This window comes from Ambystoma mexicanum, chromosome 2q, assembly GCF_040938575.1.
Source record: "Ambystoma mexicanum isolate Mex_15411 chromosome 2q, UKY_AmexF1_1, whole genome shotgun sequence".
Taxonomy (NCBI): Eukaryota; Metazoa; Chordata; class Amphibia; order Caudata; family Ambystomatidae; genus Ambystoma; species Ambystoma mexicanum.
In genome coordinates this window covers 790980018-791000761 of record NC_090924.1, presented here as the reverse complement: position 1 = coordinate 791000761, position 20744 = coordinate 790980018, and the positions used below count along the sequence as shown (strand labels likewise).

Sequence of the window (20744 nt, the reverse complement as noted above, 5' to 3'; positions counted from 1 at the left end):
GCCACATGCATGCCACTATTGGGGTGCATACGTCACCAGCCATGAACAAGATTGGCAGTGCACAACCTTACCTGCAAGTACAGCTGTGGTGCTGTGAATCCCTCACATCCTCAAACTAACACTGGACCTCTGCATTGGTGTAAGGAGTGCCAGAGTCCAGCAGAGGGAATCGGGACCAGGGTGGAAATAGGGTGCTGGGTGTTCCTCTCAGGGAGTGCGGGCACTGGATGAGGCAAGGTACCTGTAACAACATAGGACAGTGGTTTGGACCAGCTAAAGGAGTCAGTCATGCAGACTGCACATATGAGAATCAATGTAGAATGGGATGTGCACCTGTATGTGGGAGGATGTAGCAGTCAACAACACCTAGTCAGTTTACTCCTCTGGGCATGGCCGCATGTCCAGTCCTCCAACTCGAAATGCAATTGGAGAGGACAATGGCCCTGACATGACCGAAAAAATTAAAAAAGAAAAAATAGTCCAGCTTGAATGGGGTACAAATCAAATCAGGTCCACCCTGGACAATGACAAAAAATAAAATAGTCCACCTTGGATGGGGGTACAAATCAAATAGAATCCACCCTGGAGAAGGACAAAAAATAAAATAGTCCACCTTGGAAGGGTGTACAAATCAGAGTCCACCCTGGAAGAAGACAAAAATCAAATAGCCCATCTTGGACGGGGGTACAAATCAATTTGAGCCCACCCTGTAGTGGGGTAAGAGGGCAATAAATGTAAACAAAAAATCAAAATCAAAATGCATACCCACCCCATGGTCTCATGGACACCAGACTGCATGAAGAAGGGGTGGTGTTGGCAAAAGGATAGGGGTGTATGTGGACATGGCCAAAGGAAACACCTGCGTGGTTCAACTGGGAACACCATCGTGTGGTGGATCCTCGCTGGTGCACTCTGACCACGCAGTGCCAAAGCCTGGTCCTCATTGGCCACTCATGAGAGGGATGCGTGTATGAGGGTCCCAATCACTACAAGGTCCTGGTGATGTACGATGTGAGTGGCCACAGAGTCATTCACTCTGGACGTCTCCCAATGCATGTTGAGAGATTGCCTCAAGGAAGCCATCTCTTGGTGGTGGAGGTCCCATGTGGGAAACAGTTAATCATGCAGAGACTGCCTCAAGGTCTCTGTGTCTTTACGGCAAGATTTCCTTAAAGCCAAAATCTCAGGATGCAGGCATTTGCTCTCGGCTTCAGCATCTTGACAGTGGGATTCCCTCAAAGCCAAAACCTCTGCCTGCAGACATTTGCTCTGGGCTTCCTCGTCATGACTTAGGGATTCCCTAAGAGACAGCATCTCTGCCTGCAGGCATTTACAATGGGCTTCCACGTCTTGACGTTGGGATAACCCTGAAGACAATCTCTCCACACGCAGGGTTTCCCACAAGGTGCCCAACAACTGCCAATGGTCGTCCTCGAGGCCAATAATTCATTATGCAGGGATTGCCAGAGCCGAACCATCCTTGCTAATGACCTGCCTCAGTTGTTGCATGTCCTCTCTCCCCTCCTGGCGCGATAGGCGTTGTTCAGTAGTGTGTGCAGCAGTTAAGGAGATGTCATGTTCAGCCAGGCGATGGATGACCCTGCTCATCTCCTGCAGGACCTCGCACTCTTGGGCACTTGCACGGAGCAACTCCTCCCACTCTGAGTGTCCCGTAAGCGCAGGAACACCTTGTGTGCGGGGCCCATCAAGCCAGGATGCTGAAGCCTGGGGCCATCGCTGTGAGTGCACTGTCATAGGCTGGCGGTCTGAAACCTTCTGATTGACACCAGCCTCAGCTGCTGGGTCCATTATGGACGAAGGCAATCTTGCAGATACTGAATCCACCATTGATACAGGGCTTTGGATGCCAGGTCTGGGGTCTCCTGGCTCTCCCCAGACTCAGCAGCTGTAGGGGAGGCATGGTATCACAAGTATGACACTGACACAATAGATTCAATTTCAAAAACCTTGATTACATTTTTGGGGGTTAGGATGGGAGTTGTCTCTACCATCAAATGATACCGAAACACTGTCCTAGTCAGTCTCTGTCAAATCAAAGATGGCCTATACTAACACAACCTAATGCCTACCCTTATCTCTTATACGAAACGTGTGTAAAGGGAAATATGTATGCAAAGGAAAATCAGTGTCAAAACATAAAGAATCAATGTGGCTCAGTCAGCTCTCCTTCCCATGTTGGACAGCACGGAGTAAGGCAGTCCCTGTAAACAGGACGCCACACTCTAGGGCTCAGGTTCTCAAAACAAAGGCAGTTCAAAATGTGGATCGAGGCTCAATTGGCCTTCCCCGTTAAAGTCACTTATTCCAGCTTTCAAAAGTTCTTTCACACTTTCTGTCTCCCTCAGTCGGGCACTGACCTTTACCTGATGTCAAAGACTTTTGAATGTGCAAGGTTTTTACTATAAACCTCTGCAGGACCACTTTGACTTTCCCTTCACTCAACACAACACTCTTGTGTTATTTTACCCAGTGTCTCTTGGTCTGGGTAGTTCAGTATCACAAGCACAAAAGTTCAACATTCGCCTTCTCACTTCCCCTTTCTTGGGGTTAATCTAGATCATAATCTAGATCATTACGCATTTTTAAAGTTCATTCACTTTATGACAACACATTTCACCTTTTGCTGAGACTTTCGAGTGGGCCACTTTCATTCGCCCGAACCACTCCGCTACTCTGTATCACTAGCTTCACAGTTATCACTAATTAAAAGTTCCCCACAGGTCTTCCTTGCTTCACGTCTCATCCACACACGTGCAGCCTTCAATTGTGAGATTTGTTGTTGCACTTTCAAACTTTCCTTGACACCCAGCGGCCTTTCATGTCGCTCGCCAACTCAATGGCTGTGTGCATTCCTTTCTTGTCTCTTCTGTTTTAATTCACGAGTCAAGGTTAATACCACAGGCTTGGCCTCGCCTCTCCAACTCTGCCGTTCACCCGGGAGGGTCGTTGGTGCCCTTGAAACACAATGCAGTCTTCTTGTCTGGGATTTGGCCCGAACCACGTATCATTCACTGCTCTTCTGAGGCAGCGACCTCCTACAGGGTTTTCCTGGGTTTGTCTACCCTTTACTCTCGTCCATCTGTCAGTTGTGCTGTTCCAGTAGGTTCACCTTCGCCCCAGAAGTTCTGCTCCTTCTTGTGTACCACCTTGCTCAGAGTGTGTCTCTATTCTCTATGTTCCGACTTTTATCCGTGTGGGGAGAGATAATGGGTATCAGATGTATGTAATTGAAGTCAAGTGCCTGACTTTGCATGAACCGATTAGCGGACATGTCCAATGAGATGCTCAAGGGTTAGCCTCTTTACTCTCAACAGCTCTCTTCCTCTGCCCAGTGTTTATGTAGAAAAGGGGGTGGGAGTTGGGACATTGGAGGATCCTATAAAATAGGATGGGTCATGGGTACAGAAAAAGGGGGAATACCACGTCTCACCATCAGTGGTCTCACCCCCACTCCCTGAAGACCCCTCACCCAGGTGATCCTCCCGCACTGGTCCACCACCAGGGTCTGGATGCAAAGGTGATGGCCGTGCCCTGGCCATCTGAGAGAGAGATCCTGGGGTCTAGCAGGTGAGAGAGCCTTTGATTTCTCCCACACCCTTCCCCTATGCGATGTAGCTGCATCTGTTTCACAGGGAAACCGGGAAAGGAAATCAATGTTCCCCAGTTCCTTACCTTTTCGTTGTTCCACATTGAAACAGTAGGGTTGCAGGTCTAAGAACCACCGCATGACTCGAGGGTTAGAGTCCTTTAGTTGACTTAGCCATACCAAAGGTGAGTGGTCAGTGATCCGTGGGAATTTTCTCCCAAGAAGGTAGTACCTAAGATGGATAATTTCCCATTTGATGTCAAGGTCTTCCTGTTCCAACACAGAGTAGTTCTTCTCACGGGGGAAGAGTTTACAACTAGTGAATAGGATAGGGTGTTCTAATTAACGTGTATTTGTGATAATGCTGCTCCTAACCCTGTGAGGGCGGCATCGGTCTGTAATACAAATTCCTTTGAGAAGTGTACTACTTTTAATATTGGATTTTGGTATAAGGTCTGTTTCAGGTTACTGTAACACGCATCGTCCTCATCAGTCCAACAAACTTTCTGGGGTTTCACATTTCTTAGCTTGTCTGTCGGTCTGGCTGAAACATTTGGGATAAACCTGCTCTAATATCCAATCAATCCTAGAAATGCCCTGAGATATCTCTTGGTCTTGGGTGTGGGAGCATCTGGGACGGCTTTCACTTTTTCTTGCTGGGGCTGCACATTGCTATTCCCTACAAAGAAGCTTAGGTATTTCACTGCTGACTGAGTCAGCTTGCAATTTGATAAATTGGCAGTTAGGCCGGCTTCTCAGAGGGTTCTCATATTAGTCAAAAGATGGAAAAGATGGTCTTCCCAATTCCTACTATAAATGACGATGTCGCCAATATATGCCCCACAGAAATCGAAATAAGGCTGTAATATCCTGTCTATAAGTCATTGTAAAGTTTCTGGGGACCCATGCAATCCAAAAGGGAGGACTTTGAATTCAAATAGTCCTATTGGAGTCGAGAAAGCTTATCCTTATCAGATCCATGCACCAGGACCTGCCAATATTCCTTGGTTAAATCTAGGGTTGACAAGAATGTGGCATTTCCAAGTTTATCTATTAAATCATTGATGCGTGGCATAGGATAGGCATTGAAGGCGGAGATGGCGTTGACCTACCTAAAGTCTATGCAAAACCTCCAGGAGCGATTGTGTTTAGTCACTAACTCAATATGGGAGGACCATGGACTTGAAGAGGGATCGATGATGTTTGCTTCTAACATCTTTTTAACCTCATCAATCCCTACCTGTTTACATGCTTCTGAGAGTCTGTATGGCTTCAAATGGACCGATTACCCATTTGGAGTGCTGATATAGTGGTAAGTACCATGCACTCTCCCTGGTTTCTCACAAATACATCGGGGTATGTGGTAATAAGGTTGTTCAAATCCTTCTGCTTAGGTTTAGATAGTTCTTGGGGAATACGTTCAGAGTTGTCTTTTTTCTCGGGTACCAAACAAGACAATATAGAGGAGGTAGTAGCGGAAGGATTTTTGTTCCACTCTTTCAGGAGATTTACGTGGTAAGGGTGGGTCTTTTGCCTTCTATCGGGTTGTGCTATTTTATAGGTACGGGTTCCTGTTTGCTCTAGTACCTCATAGAGCCTGTGCCACTTTGAAACATGTTTATTTTCAGAGGTATGTAAAAGAACTAACACTCTCTGGCCAACTGAAAATGACCTTATATTTACCTTCTTTTCATAGGTACATTTTTGTTGGGCTTCAGCTTTCTCCATATAAGTGTGGACCAGACTCCGGACGAGTTTCATGTGATCACGTGTTCCACCACCACAGCTCCACAGCATGCATTGTCAGGACCCAGTTGCACCCCACCAGCTCAGGGGGAGCCATGTCCGTTACATCAACCAGCGCTCCCAAAGTTAGGCTGAGTACTGACAACTTCACCGCCATCGAAGTTGGCATCCTCAGTGAGCATGTCCTGACCCATTATGACGCCCTCTTCAACTTGCTGCAGCAGCATGGGACATGTGGACGTCTGAAGATCTGGGAGGACATCATGGCTGCCATCAATGCAGAGGGGGTGGCAGTACATACCGTGAACCACAGCAAGAAGCTCTCAGAAACCCTCAGGCTCTGCAGCTAGGCGAATACGCAGGTGGCCCTTGAGACAGGTACCCCCATGGAAGTGCACAGTGCAGGCCGGCATCGGGAGTCACCCCTTCACCTCCGGGTCCTTGAGAGGGACAACCCAGCTGTCCATGCCCAGATTCTTGACCTTCAGGAATGGATCAAAGCTGATGGTGAGTACCCACAGGGTGTAGTTCTGTACAGTGTTTGTGTGTTCTGCATGGGTATGCATGATTTCAGGTAATCTCTTCTGTACATGGCATGTGTGTTGAAATCTTAACCGGCATGCAGCCTCATGCCGATGCTGGCCGTATGAGTTGGCAGACATCTGTGAAGCTGATAGATGTAGGGGTGTCCACTGTCAGTTCTTGGTGAGAAAGTGTACTTGTGTGCATGCAATGTGAGTTACTGACTGCAAGTACTCAGACAGGAATATTTGCCAAATTGAGATGTTGGGGGCATCTGAGGGAAATTCATGTATGGCACCTCTTTGGGTTGCTCATTGGCAAATGATGATTGCATCATCCACAGTTAGCAACTGAGACTGACACATGTGTATGGATGTCTGGTAACGATATGTTGGTGCCCTGGACTTCAGGGGCGGCTGTGTGATCGGTCTGCCCACTACATGAGAGGCCAGACATGGCATTTCATCATGGCATCTGTTGGGGTATGGAGCAACAGCATTGCTTCTGGATCCTCAGCAATGGGTGTCTGTGCGTGTTGCATGCTTTCAGGTCGGACTGACAGGGGGGTATGTTGCTAATTGTTATTGGATGGACAAGTGCCCAAGCAGGTCTTGTAAAACATCTTTGCCCGCTCACATGGCAAGGCTGTGAGGAATCAAATAAGGAGTGGCCCGAGGGGTCCTGTATGGAACAGGGAAACCTGACAGCTATGGTCTACCCAGCAGCACACTCTGCTTGCCCGTGGAAGTCCCCTGTACCAGCTATACTCCCATGTGTTCAGCAGCTGCCTGCCCTACAAGGGCCCCCCGCCCTCCCACGCCTGTTTATTGCCTCATGGGGCCACGCTGCGGGTGGGCTGTTGGTCTTTGCCAGGAGCACAGCCTGCCTGGGCCCATTATGATACTTTGAACTACCAGTTGGCCGTTCTCTGCGCCCGGTCATCTGGTAGTTGACCCTAAGAATGTATGGAAGGTTCAGTTGGCTGGCAAGCTGTGGAAGTCCAAATGGGCTCCAATCGGAAATGTACTCCTGTTGGGTCTATGAGGAGGAAGGACATTGTTGGCTAGACCTCCTCCTCTGTCACCCAGGATACACCGTTTTCAAGTAAGCATAGCTGTCTTCCTCAGGCTTACTCTAGACAGTGTGCATGGATCCTGTCTGCGCTCCACTTGGTTCTTGATGGCACACCCAAACTGCGCACATACCCAAGATGGCCAAGTGCCATGCCTCACACAATGTGCCAGCAGAGCTTGGCCTGCTGGGGGCGCTCTTCTGAGAGGCCAACTTAATTTCCAGGCCAGCAGGGTGCCTGGCCGACAAGAGAACCTCAGATGACTTACGCGTTAGCTGCAGGGCAGCCTATCTGCCTCCCCGTAGTCCACCTGATTTTTGGTGAACTTTGTCCATCCATGGTTAGACAGATTGGCCTGCCTCAGCCGTTGTTACAGGCAATTACCTTCCACCTGCCTTGGGGCAGTGCTGACTTGAGAGCATGCCCCTCCAGGGAGTGCCCCCTTACATGGGTGGCTCCCCCTCAAAGGGGAGCAAAGGCTGAGCAGCCAGACAGTTCCCCAGTGGTCATGTCAGACTAGCAGAGGGGGTGGGCCATGCCCTTGCACTTCTCCATCGAGGTCGTCAGCAGTCCAGGACGATGACTGTTCCGCAGGGTGGTGCCCCACCCTTCCCCACACCTGAGGTGGAGGCGTGTCCTCAGCAGCCTCCCTATTGCACAAGTTGTGGCTGGACCCAGCCTCTCCCTCCCACATCTCCAGTGCATGGAGATGAAGTTCATTCAGTCATGATGTGCAGTTGGCACCCACATGACTGAACTGGCCCCCCAACCTGCAGTGCTGGGGCATTCTCTGACACTCGGGTCTCACAGACTGCTGCAAGAGTACGAAGGTCGGCCTGAGACCAGCCACTCGAGCTTCTGTTACATAACTAGGAACTCAGATCAGACGTGGCAAACCACTTGTTTTAAGCATATTACTGAGTGGATGGAAATTAAATTACCAGGATTCCCTTAGTAACGGAGAGTGAGGAGGGTAGTGAGTAAGGTAGAGTGAGGAAGCAGTGCTGTGGAGCAGAAACCCAGGGACAAGGCTTTGAGTCCCAGGTGCAGACCCCAGACAAGCCCAGTTGTGACCACCTCTATAAAGGGCAATGTGTCTGGGGGAGCATCACATACATTGAGCAAGGCTGGTGAGGGTGAGTCACAGGATGACATTGTTGTGGGGGACACCTCTGCAGCGGTGGGACAGGGTGGTGGTGACGTAGCCACACAGGGGCCCCAAAGCATGGAGATCTCTCTAGAGGCATCAGGGTTGATGGAGGATGGCGAGGCCATTGGGGCCCAGCCCACAGTGTCAGTTGGGAGTACCGAGGGGTGTGAGCAGGCTGCACACCTGGTCCTGAGACAGGAGGATGTTCAGTCCACCGTGGAGGAGTAGGCACAACCTTCTGTCCCAGGGCCATCAGCTGCAGCGCTAACCACCTTCAACGAGGCCTCCACCAAGACAGAGGCCGCACTTTCAGCTGATGTGACCATCCGGGATGAGGTGCTGCCCCTGCAGATGGGTGCATTGAGGGGGCTTTGAAGCCTGCCCCCTGTAAAAGCATCATGATCAGATGGGCAGCCTCTTGGCACAATTGGCAACAGCACTTCGTTACAGTGGTCCCTCTGGGCTGCCACTGCAATGGCCCCTCTTCCTCCTTCTCATTGGTGCCCCAGTCATCCTCCACTGAGGCCTCCATGACAGCTACCAACATGGCCTCCTGTGCACCACTCCTACTATTGCCCAGTCTGGATGTGCCAGTGTCCCTGGAGGAGGGGGAAGTCCATACGATGACAGAGGAGGTGGTCGCTGTGCCTGCCCAGGAGTCTACAGGTGAACAGGCAGTGGAGGTACATCAGGCACTTGAGGGCAGTGCAGGTGCTGTACTCCCTTACACAGAATGTCATCCAGTCGGAGGGAGTACCGACGTAGCACACGCAATACCACACAGCAGCAGATGGTGACTGTGAGGAAACAAATCTTTCGGGGCAATGGCAGTAGGAGGAGGCTATCAGGTAGTGACATGGCAGAAGTGAGGCAGGAGGCCCGACGGCACCTGCGGGCTCTGGTGTCGGCCCAGGTGGATTATGTGAGGCAGCAGGAGGTGGAGAGGAACCAGCCACATGACGCAGCAATTTCCAGGGCCAAGGCCGAGGTGGAGAGGTTGCCATCCTGCGGGAAACTTGCAGGGCAGCAGAGGAGATTGAGTGTTAGATGAGGGAGGCCATGCAAGCCCTCCAGGCAACAACAGAGGCCCGCCTGCAAGCAACAAAGGTAGAGGCGGAAATTACCTTGTTTGAGGCATTGTCTGACATCACAATGGACTAGCCAGCTGCCGGTTGTACATAGTTCTTTAGTTGCAGATTTAATTTAGTACTTATATTTTTTTCCATGGACTATTTTCCCTTCCCCTTTCTTTGTACATAGTTTGTTTTGAATACAAGTTAATATGATTCTACCACACTGCTTGGTGTCTCTTTGTCCATGTGCACATTTTGTCTGGCCATGTTCTCCAAGTGAGTATGTCCTGTGGTTGTCATGTGGGTTAGGAGCTCACTCTGCATGTCATGGTGTTACTGTGATGTTGCATTAATGTTTGATGAACATTGGTGGTTTATTGTCGATGTGGCCAGGTGACATGCTTTGGGATTCACATGTTTGACAGCTTTGTCATGCACATCTGTTGCTTGCCTACTTCTGTGATTTGAAGTACAGGCATGTTGGTCAATTGTGTACATGGTGTGGATGGGTGTGTGAAACATGAATGCTGTGGTTGACTTTGTACTCCATTGGTGAATATGTTAATGGGTGTCTAGTGATGTGTGTTGTTATTGCTTGACTGGGACATGTGAACATATGTTTCACATGTAGGGATGGGCCCATCAGGCGGCTGAAGGTGGCAAGGGCTAGTTGCCTGATACCATTCCTTTTGCAGGGGCATTGCATGTTTGGTGTTGGTGTGTCAGTGTCGCTTGAGTGACCTTTTTGGTGTGTGTTTAATCGTGTCAATGCAGGGATGCTTTTGGTGATGGGTGTGATGTTTCATGATGGTATTCGGGGTCTCTCATTGGGGATGGGTACTCATTTCTTCATGTGGCTTGCCACATGTTCCACGTGGTTTAGATATTTGTTGTATATGGTGACAGCCCATTCACTACTGGAGGTTGAGTTCATTGTACGTTGAGTTCCTTACTGGTCCACTGATGTTTAGATGTTCCTTTGGCACTTGCTTGTCAATGTGGATGTGCCCATGCTTCATTCAAAGGTATGGCTATTTTGCATTGTGGGTGTTGAGGAGGCATGTGACCTCACTGTCGATCAGTGGGCTATACTCATCACTTGTGCACTATGTCGCATGTTCATTGAGTGGCCAAAGTGTAGATAGTTCAACAGTATGGTCTCCTGTTGATGTGTAGCTGAGCGTGGTCCAACAGGGAGCCATGGAAGGGGAGCCATGGAAGAGGCTACGGTCCTGGATTCAAAGACTGTGCTCCAAGGTGATCATGTTGGAGGAGGATATCTGGCAGGTGTGCTTCATGGTGGACCCAAGCCAGAGGAGCAGAATCCGAGTGATTTGCCAGCGGCTGAAAGTACTGTGGGCAAATCGTTCGCATGAGAAAGGTGCGAAATACCAAATGGTTGCACCGTTCTCATGCAAACACACATACATTCTCACGCACACACAACATACCCATAACACCCCCCACCCACACCCTCAGCTCACCCCCACCCACACCCCCAACATAAACACACCCCACTTACCTTGTACTCACGCTGGGTTCCTGCAGAGCCAGTTCCCTTTCACTTCTGTGACCGGGAACCAGCGCCGCAGGGTCCTTTTCTTTCCTTTTTTTTTTTTAAACGGAAGGCTGTGGGGGTGTCCCCTGCAACCGCCGCTCACTATCCCATGAAGTATATTGAGCGGGGCGATGCGGGGTACACCACCGCAGCCCCCGTTTTTTTTTTTACAATGCTCCCACCAAAGATTCAAACTTTTGGTGTTCGAACCTTTGGCGGAAGCATTTTTAGAACAAATGGTCATTGCGACCATTTGTTTACGGTAAAATTGGCCTAAACCGAGGAGCAGAGGTAGGTTGGTGCTCCACAATGCACTTGGACAATGGCGGACTTGCGGGTGGTGCCTTGGGTGGGGGGGTTGAGGCAGAGGTCAGTGGAGGTTCTGGGAGGGGGTGGACTTGTGGATGGTGCTTTGTTGTAGGCGGACAAGGCGCAGTTTAGCTGGGGTTCGCGGGTGCAGCTTTAGGTTAGGAGGACGAGGCACAGTTTTAATGGGGTCCGCGGGTGCTGCTTTAAGTTAGGGGGATGAGGCGCTGTTTCATCTGAGTTCGCAGGTGCTGCTTTAAGTTAAATGGGTCTGGCGCAAAGGTTGTTTGACAGCACAAATTTTTGTTTGCCATGGAGGAGTTTTGTGGGCATTCCAGGCACAAATCGTTATTTTTTTGTGCAGCAGGCTTCTTTGTGCTTTTGATTCCATTAATCGGCTCCCTGCACTATTCTTTTCATCTGTGCAATGTTTATTCTCGCTCAAAGTCGTTCGTACGGACTGTGTGCTTTTTTTGTAAATCAGGCTCTTAGTCTCTATCTGCATTCGAGGTACGATTGTGGTCACCCTCCGTTTCTCCATAACCAGGTGTTTAAATAAAAAAAAACTCTCAGGAAGGGGATGGGGGCATAGTGTCCAATTCTGAAACAGTCCTGGGAAAACCAGTCCGTCTGATCACCCTATTCCCACAGTTATTGCAAAGGTGCCCAGTGATTTAATGACGGTAACCATAACATTTCCCAAATAAAATCTTTCGTTATTTCCACCAATCATTTATTGCATCATTATTAGAACAGTATTACAGGGCTTTCATCATTTGGGTGACTTGCAAACTTGGCCTGCAAAGGTGAGGTGGGTAATCAGCCGTTTAAATGCATGCCCCACAACCTCTGACATGGGTCAAACCGATAGGCTCGGATAATTAGTGCGAGCCAATCGAGAAAAACAAGCTGTGGGCTTCCTGAAAGGGACTATCCCATGTGAGCACAAAGTGAAGGAGAAAATGGGTGACAAATCCAACCCAGAACAATGCAAAATTGGGACTAGCACGAGGGGTGCCAGGGCTCTGAGGCATAAAAGTGCAGCAGGGAGTAGGGAGGGAGAACGTCAGCCCGTCTATACAGACCGAATTCCAGTAACAAAAAGAATACAACCCCATCCGTCGCTTTAGGGATGTGGTTCACTCCGTATGGTATGAACGGGTATTCGATGTGGGACAAGGCTTTGATTTCAATACGGTTGAATTTGATAGTATCCTTCTGTGATTTGAGGGATTGAATATGCTCCCTCCCACCGTTTATAGCGATAGCCTTTTATAGGGATAGCAACCGTGTTTTGCTTGTTTCAAGTATTTCGTTGATCATAAATGGAAAATGCAGCATTATTTGGTCACTGGTGTATTTCAGAAATGGTGATATCAGACAAATATCATGAGCGTGATTCAAAGCGGTTTTCTCATTGAAAAACACTTGTGAATCAGGGATGTCTAGAGCACCAGATAATGGGATATTTTCCACTTCAATGCCCAACTAATAAATTGCCCTCCATATTTCTCTGATTGCTGAAACATTTTCAAGACATCGGGTTCCAATTTACCACCAAATAATGAGCTGGAAACGCGTACATTTAAAAAAGAAAATACATATTTGCTACCATACAAACACTCCTGATGGGTTTCAGGGCATACAGGGAGCAATTATATATAAAAAATATTGGTACAAACAATAAACAAAACAAACTTCTTAAATTGCGTATAAACACATTTCACACAATGGATTATCTTGCTCAGTGGGTCTGCACAAGATGTAACTCATCACATCATTCACCAAATGATGACTGCACTCCACATGTGCCAACCACTGAGACTGAGGGTCCAACTACTGAAGGTGGACAGTATTGTGACATTTCTATTGTGAATGACATGCAATGAAAAACATAGTAAAAACAAACATATGTATATATGGGTTGACTGGGGTAAGCATTGGCGAAAGCATAATTAGGCAGACCAAGTACAGTACGAAAAATTATAACAGCTATTAGCACCCTGATTGGGGGGTGGGGGATGGGGCAGCCAATCAGGTGGCTAGAAAACTGGCCTGAAAACGGCAATATCAGCCTGCGTTCCAAGTTGCCTAATGGCCGGATCCCCCTCTGCCATTTTCCCCGCATCCCCCCTTTCATTCTTACACCCCCACTTGCTGCCGCCGCTACTTCCTCTTGGCTCCTGAATGCCACCATGGAAAGGGAAGAGGGGCTGCGTACGGTGCCCTGCCTTTCCTTTCCATGGCGGCAGTCTTTAAATAGTATTTTCCTTCTGGGAAGGGGACGCTGTGAGGCATTTTGACGGTCCGGAAACAACGGTACCGGTAAGCTTGCTGGTACCGTTCTTTCTTTACCGGCAAACTACGAGTTCTGTGAGCGGGTGCCTTTCAGCCTGCCAGGTCTGACCTGGCAGACTGAAAGGCACCCGCTTGCATATGTAGATGGATGCGCCGGCACCATTCATGAATGGTGCCGGCGCATCCATCCTCCCCATTCCCATTGAGTTCAATGGGACTCGAATGGGAATCGGGAGTAATATTTTCCGGCGCCCAGCAATGGGCAATTACCGGGACCGCTGGGGCTGTAATACCCATGGTAAGTCGCCTTTGCCGAGTGCCGGAAAATTCATTACTCTGTATTTACCGGCACGGCTGCCGCCAGACTCATAATGACCCTCATACCGTTCACGAAACGAAAATTCTTTTAATTAGCCCCATCCCAGCCCTTGGGACAGGTGCTAATGTCGTTAAGCACCCGTTCCAAGGGCTGGAACAGGTGATAACGGCCCATTGCCCTCATTATAGTACCTCACGATGATGAAATAGAATACGGATGAAATAAGATTCCTGAGGACTAGATACATATAACATTACCCTAGTATGCGTAGAGCTCTCATCCTTGAAATACGCTTGGGACTAAGATTCCAGAGGTTCACAAATATAAATACAAAGTTTAATAAGTAGTCAAACAAAGTAAGCAATGAAGAAGAAGCTCAAACCCTGCTTTTTCAATGGCAGAGTGGCATCTGACCTATTAATGAGTGGCATAAGTGTAGAGACAGTTAGCTCTTGTTAGAGTTCTTAGTTGAGTGAGAAGATGGATGAGGAAAGAAAGTACAGTAGGTTCCACTGGGTATCACTGTTTTGGAGTTATTCTCTAGTCTGAAGCATGCTCCCTGTTGCCTACTGCCATCATTCATCTACAACCTTGTTTTCAATGGTCATCTTTGATCGGGGGTGTATTTAGGCAGTGTGTGAGGTACAATATAGGGTATTGTGAACTTATCGAACACCATTAATGTACACACCCATGCAGCATTTCTGGCAGAATGACTAGTGCCCCATTGTTGGCAGAGTGACAAGAAAAGTGCAGCATGTGCACAACATGCATATTGGGATACATATCAGTGTAGTGATAAAGAGGAACACGCATTAGCTTATTGTTAAAGAAAAGTCTTAATGGTTTCACTTGACATCAAAGAAAGCTTATGGATACCACTTCTCGGAAATAAAGACTGTGAACGCATGATACAGCATCTAATCCAAAAGTGGATATAAACACGTCACTGATAAACAGCAAGACCTTTATTCATGACATTAGCACAATGAGTATTTTTGAATGTTGCGCCACTAACCTGCCCTTTAGCAAATCCTTCAAATCCATCGTTCACAGCAAGCATTGTGTGGCCTTCGATTATGCCGATTCTTACAGCAGAACGGACAGCTCCATTCATCCCAGCAGCTGGGGCCCCCACATTGAGCACAGCCACATTGAAATGACTCTGCATCAGAAAAAATATAAACATGACTTTTTCTACCAAAATCACAGTTCATTATACAGACAATATAACATAAGAATGCGTGCTCAGGGTCCAACTAGTGAAGCTGGACAGTATTGTGAAATTTCTATCTATATGTATAAAAGTGAAAATGTGTGTGTTTGTGGTTTCAAATATGTTCCATATACGATTCCACACCGTTTCACCAATCTGCACCAAGTTTTGCACAAGGCCTCATTACAACTTTGCTGGTCCGGAAACAACGGTGCCGGTAAGCTTACCGGCACCATTGATTCTGGACCGCAAAGTACAAGTCTGCCTGCCGGAGCCGCTGTGCCTGACAGGTCGGACCCTGCCGGGCACAGCAGCCACACCGTCAAGGAAGCACCCGCACCATTATTAATGCCAGTGAATCCATGGTCCCCACTCCCATAGATTCCTACGGGACTCTCTGGGAATGGGGCACAACATTTTACTGGTGCCTGACTTCCCGGACCAGCGGGGTTGGAATCCCCCGGTGTTACTGGCAAGCCAGGCGGCAGTAAAATGTACAAGTCCGGCGGCGACCTGCCGGATTTACTGGCATGATTACTGCTGGACTTGTAATGAGGCCCACAGTCACCTGTTAGGACCCTCCGGTCCTGGCTGAATGTCATCTGGAAACCCCACCATTTTCCCCAGATTTCAGCAAAAGTGCAAATTTGGGTTGGGTTTGTGGCTTCGCACATGTTCCCTGTACAATTCCACACCGTTACACAAATCACCACCACATTTTGCACAGTCACCTGTTAGAACCTGTTAGAACCATCCGGACATTACTGCCTACATGACATCTGGACACCCAATCCCATTCCCCGGATTTCAGAAAACGTGAACATTTGGGTGTGGGTTTGTGGCTTTGTGTTTGTTCTCTATACAATTCCACACCGTTTCACCAATCTGCACCAAATGTTGCAGTCACCTGTTAAGACCCTCCAGACATTACTGGCTTCATGACATTTGGACACCCCACCCCTTCCATCGGATTTCAGCAAATCTCTCTGGGTTTGTGGCTTCACGTATGTTCCCTATACAATTGCACACCGTTTCACCAATCCGCACCAAATTGTGCCCAGACAACTGTTAGGACCCACCGGACATTACTGGCTACATGACATTTGGCATCCACCCCTTTCCCTGGATGTCAGCAAAAGCGAAAAAATGTGGATGTGGGTTTGTGGCTTCTAGTATGTTCCCTATACAATTCCACACTGTTTCACCAATCTGCACCAAATTTTGCACAGTCACCTGTTAGTACCCTACGGACATTACTGGCTACATGACATTTGGACACCCCCACCCCTTTCCCTGGATTTTAGAAAATGTCAAAATTGGTTTGTGGGTTTGTGGCTTGGCAAAGCATTCCTTATATAAATCCACACCGTTTCACCAATCTGCACCAAATGTTTCACAGTTACCTGTACCTATAGAGGAATGCAAGCCAGGGCAACACCGGGTATATCAGTTAGTTGTGTATAACATGTCAAAAAGGTATGTGACACTATTCATATTTTTCAGTAGACTAAAAAGGCTTAAAATCAAACCAATAATTTTATTATTTAGTGACATTCGCAGTCACTTGTAAGGAATCATTGTCAAGGCCAGAACAAATACTTCAGTTATTTGGCCTTCAGCAAACAATTAAAAAACCTATATTTCCAAACAGAGCATTGTATCACATTCACCTAATAACATGGCATGTTTTGGGGACATTATTATTAATATTATTATTATGGTATTTATTGAGCGTGAACTAGCTTCGATAAGCAAAGGAGGGCTTTTCAGAGGTATAGAACAGTACAGATATAACGGAGCGCTTTTTAGAGGTAACAATAGAACAGATATACAGCGGGGTGTAGGATACAGAGGGGAGCAGAGCTACAGCTGTACCCGGTGGAAAGGAGGAAAGGGGTGGACAACGTCTAGCGAGTCTGGTGGCGCGAGGGGCGCCGTGATGGCCTAGGTGTTGAGGAGAAGAGACTCCTCGAAGAGGCGGGTATTGAGTTCTTTTATGAATTGTAGGAGCGTGGGTGCAAGTCTGATGTTGCCGGGGAGGAGGTTCTATAGTCTTGGGGCGAAGGCAGAGAAGGTTTGTTTTCTATTCCTTTATTTTTGCAGCAGCGGATTTCAAGTCTGCCTGTGTCCTGGCTTCTGGTGGTGCGCTGTTCACCGGAGATGCTGAGTTTATCCACGAGGTAGCTAGGTGACTTGAGTGCGACTGCCTTTTAGATGATGCAAAAAGACTTGAAGGTGATTTGTGCAGTGGGAGCCAGTGAAGGTCAATGAGGACCGGGGTGATGTGGTCGTATTTGTGTAGACCCTTTATGAGATGTGTGGCCGCGTGTAGGACACTTCTCAAGGGCACAAGGGAGGGCATTGGGAGGCCTTCCAGGAGTGAATTCCCCCCGTTCAGGTGGGATAGGACCAGCGCTTGAAGGGTGATCTACAGCCGTTCGGAGGGAGGAAGGGCTTGACAATCCGTGACATGATGATAGGATAACATTCCAGATGTTAAAATGTATGCAAATGTTGCCACAACCTAGTGATAAACCTTTTGGAAATTTTACTCATGTTACCTTTTAGGCATTACACATTTATTTTTATATGAATAATGTAAAATAGACTTGCAAGAAGATGTTAAATAGCAATATTTTGCTGCCAAAAGCAACCAAGTAATACAACGGAATGTTTGTACCTTTCATGTTAAAAACTCCAAACCCTATCTTTTTTGCCAAAACATTCTTGTTGTACAGTTGTGTAGTGTTTTCAAAAGAACACATACAAACAAAGTTTGATGTTAATCTACTTCGACTCCAAAGGTGTGGCTATTAAATTATTAATTAAGCAATATGCACCGAGCCACGGGGCATTAACGAGTCATGTAATGCCCCCGCGGCGAGGGGCATATTACTATTAGTATCCCGGCCCGCAAGACCGGGGTACTAATAGCATTCTTTTCTGTTCCGAAACCCTGCTGCGTTTCGGAACTGAAAAGAAAAAAAAATGTCCAAGGAAATGGCTGCCGGGAAAGGGAAAACTGAGTCCGCTCTCCCTTTCCATGGCGTCCATCGGAAGCGGACGCGCTGGGAACACTTCTGTTCCCAGCGCGTTCGCTCCCGAAAAAAGGAGAAATCAGAAGGTAGGCGGGTTTGGGAGAGCGAGCAAGAGGGAGGAATAAAAAAAAAAAAAACTAAATCCACGGCAGGGGACGATGGCGGCCTCCAGCCGCATTGAGGCTCGGAGCGGGGATGGCCCCGCTTCGAGCCTCCTCATTGTCTGAGGGGCTGCCCCGGCCCCCACCCAGGGACAAAGGCGTGGAATCACGGAGGCGGGATTCCCAGCTGGGTAATGCCCCAGCGAGGACCAATCAGATTGTGTGTTACATTCTGGTTGACCCTTGCCGGAGTACTAATGCAACTTAAGTATAACAGTAGCTATAATAATAAGAATTACTGATAATACTAGTAATATGATTATCAAGAATAATAGTACTGTTAGCAATTAAACAAAAATATACATACATTTTCACAATTTCACTATTACATTACTACAAATAATAATATTAATAGCAAAGATGAACAACTTACTTACCCCTGATAATTCTCTTTTGATTGGATGTTCCTCCCACGTATTCTTCATCTTTGTTAATTATCTTCCAGCTTCAGCTGCTTCAGCAAAAAATGTTCTCAACAGAGGGCACTGTGCAGTACCGTCGATGACTCGATGTTCCTCAAAGGCCTCCGTCCGATGGTCGACGTCATCCGCAGTATATGTAGCACGCGCAGCCCCCATTGGCTTCAGTTCTTGTTTTTCCATGTTTAGAGGAATTACTAGTGTCTCCTTAGACTTTAGATGACTCTGAGAGAGCGCAGAGTGTAAAACACGTACATTCTGTAGCGGGGTAGGTTGGGAGGGGCGATGAGGAATATGTGTGAGGAACATCCAATCAAAAGAACGTTACCAGGGGTGAGTAACTTGTTCTCCAAATGGATTGTGTCCTCCCACGTTTTCCTCATCCCAAAACAGTAATAGTCTTGGAGTTGGAAACATAATTTAGATCTGCCTTTAGTTATTATGGACCGACTGCAAGACAGCTTTCCCGAAAGCTCCCTCTTGAGTAGAAGAACTGTCCAGGGAGTAATGTTTCACAATGGTGTGTATGGTAGACCACGTGGCTGAGGCACAAATGTCTTTAATAGGTACTCCTCTCTGAAGAGCGGAAGAAGTAGCGATGCCCCTGGCTCTTAGACCCTCTGGAGGATCTTTACCAGCCAGTCTATAGCATTGTTGGATAGCAAGAATAATCCATCTGGATAAAGTCTATTTTGTTGAGATAAGAGACCGCCTAGAGTCCAGTCTATGTAACCTCTCCTCCTCCTTTCCAGGATGGGCAGGGGGATAGAAAGTTGGTAAAACTATCTTTTGGGACAAATGGAAGTCAGAGACTATTTTTGAAAGAAACAAAGGTCTTACTTTAAGAATAAGCTTATCCTTATGGAAGACTGTATATATAGGATTACAAGACAGTGGGTCTCATTACGAGGTCAGAGGTAGCCTTGCCGGTAAAACCGGCAAGGCTACCTCCAAACCGGCAAGAAAATCTGGCACCCGCAAATGGGCAATTACCGGGGTATTCCGGCCCCGCCGGACCCGTTAATTGCCCTTTCGCAGGTGCCGGTGCCGGTATATCCCCATTCCCATTTGATCCCCATGGGGCTCAATGGGAATGGGGATGCCTGTAGCACCGGCACGGTTCATTACCGTGCCAGTGCTACAGGCTTGCTGTGATCGCGGATGCCTTTCATTCCGAATGAAAGGCACCCGCGGCACAACTCGGAGTTTGCCGGTCCGGATACAACAGTACTGTTAAGCTTACTGGTACCGTTGTACCCAGACTGGCAAACTCGTAATGAGGCCCAGTGCTTGCAATTCGCTCACTCTGTGGGCAGATGTGATTGCGACTAGCAAAACAGTTTTTAGTTTTAATAGTCTTAATGGACATGAATGCATGGGTTCAAAAGGAATGCATGTTAAATCCCAAACAGGGTCCTGAAAGGGAGTAGGAGGAAACACATTAGTGAGTCCTTTAAGGAACTGAATGATTAAAGGGGATTTTAAAGTGAAGAGCTCTTGAAAATCAAAAGTGCTGCCAGATAACCTTTTATTGTTGTGATCTCGAGCCCCAGATTTGCTAAGTGAAGTAGAAAAGATAACACTGTGGGTGTATCGCACTGAAATGGATCCACATTCTTATCCCTACACCAGCTGCTGAACTTGTTCCAACGACAGCGGTATAACGATTTTGTTGCTGGCTTTCTGGCCGAAAGCAAAATCTCCTTTACGTGTTCTGGGATGTCCCAATCCTTGTACCTCAGCCTCTCAGAAACATTGCGTGAGGGCTGAGTGTTTTTGCCTCTGGATGGAGAACCTGACCCTCCTCTCGCGAGAGAAGTCCTCTCTTTGTGGAAGACATATCGGAGGGCAGATGGACATGTCCAGAAGGTCCGGGTACCACGTCCTCCTTGCCCAATCCAGGTCAATTAGGATCATAGATTTCCCGAACTTTCTCAACCTCCTGATCATGTGAGAAATGACGGTGACTGGAGGGAACGCGTACAGAAATGGAAACTCCCAGTCCACCCCACAAATTAATCTCCTAGAGCTCCTTTTGGGGGAAATTTCCTGGAGCAGAATAGCTCGCACCTCCTGTTGACACTGGTCGTGAACAGATCCACTTGAGGGGTTCCCCAAAGAATGAAGATCTCTTGAAGGACTTCCTGACCTAGTTCCCACTCGTGGGAGACTGTGAACTGCCTGCTCAGAGTCCTCTGTCGTGTTCTCCTTTCCGGCTAGGTGAACTGCTGATAGGGAGATTCCTTCTTGAATTGCCCA

At 47.8% G+C, this 20744-nt stretch overlaps 1 protein-coding gene across 3 annotated transcripts in view; it reads right to left on the bottom strand.

Annotated features, from left to right (window-relative positions):
* PFKP (phosphofructokinase, platelet) overlaps positions 1-20744 on the bottom strand; it is an 882344-nt gene that overhangs the window by 447714 nt on the left and 413886 nt on the right. For all 3 annotated transcript variants that reach the window (XM_069648018.1, XM_069648019.1, XM_069648020.1), the window contains exon 13: positions 14670-14816. In XM_069648018.1, the coding sequence (XP_069504119.1) occupies positions 14670-14816 (147 nt within the window). The remainder of the gene's footprint in view (positions 1-14669; positions 14817-20744) is intronic.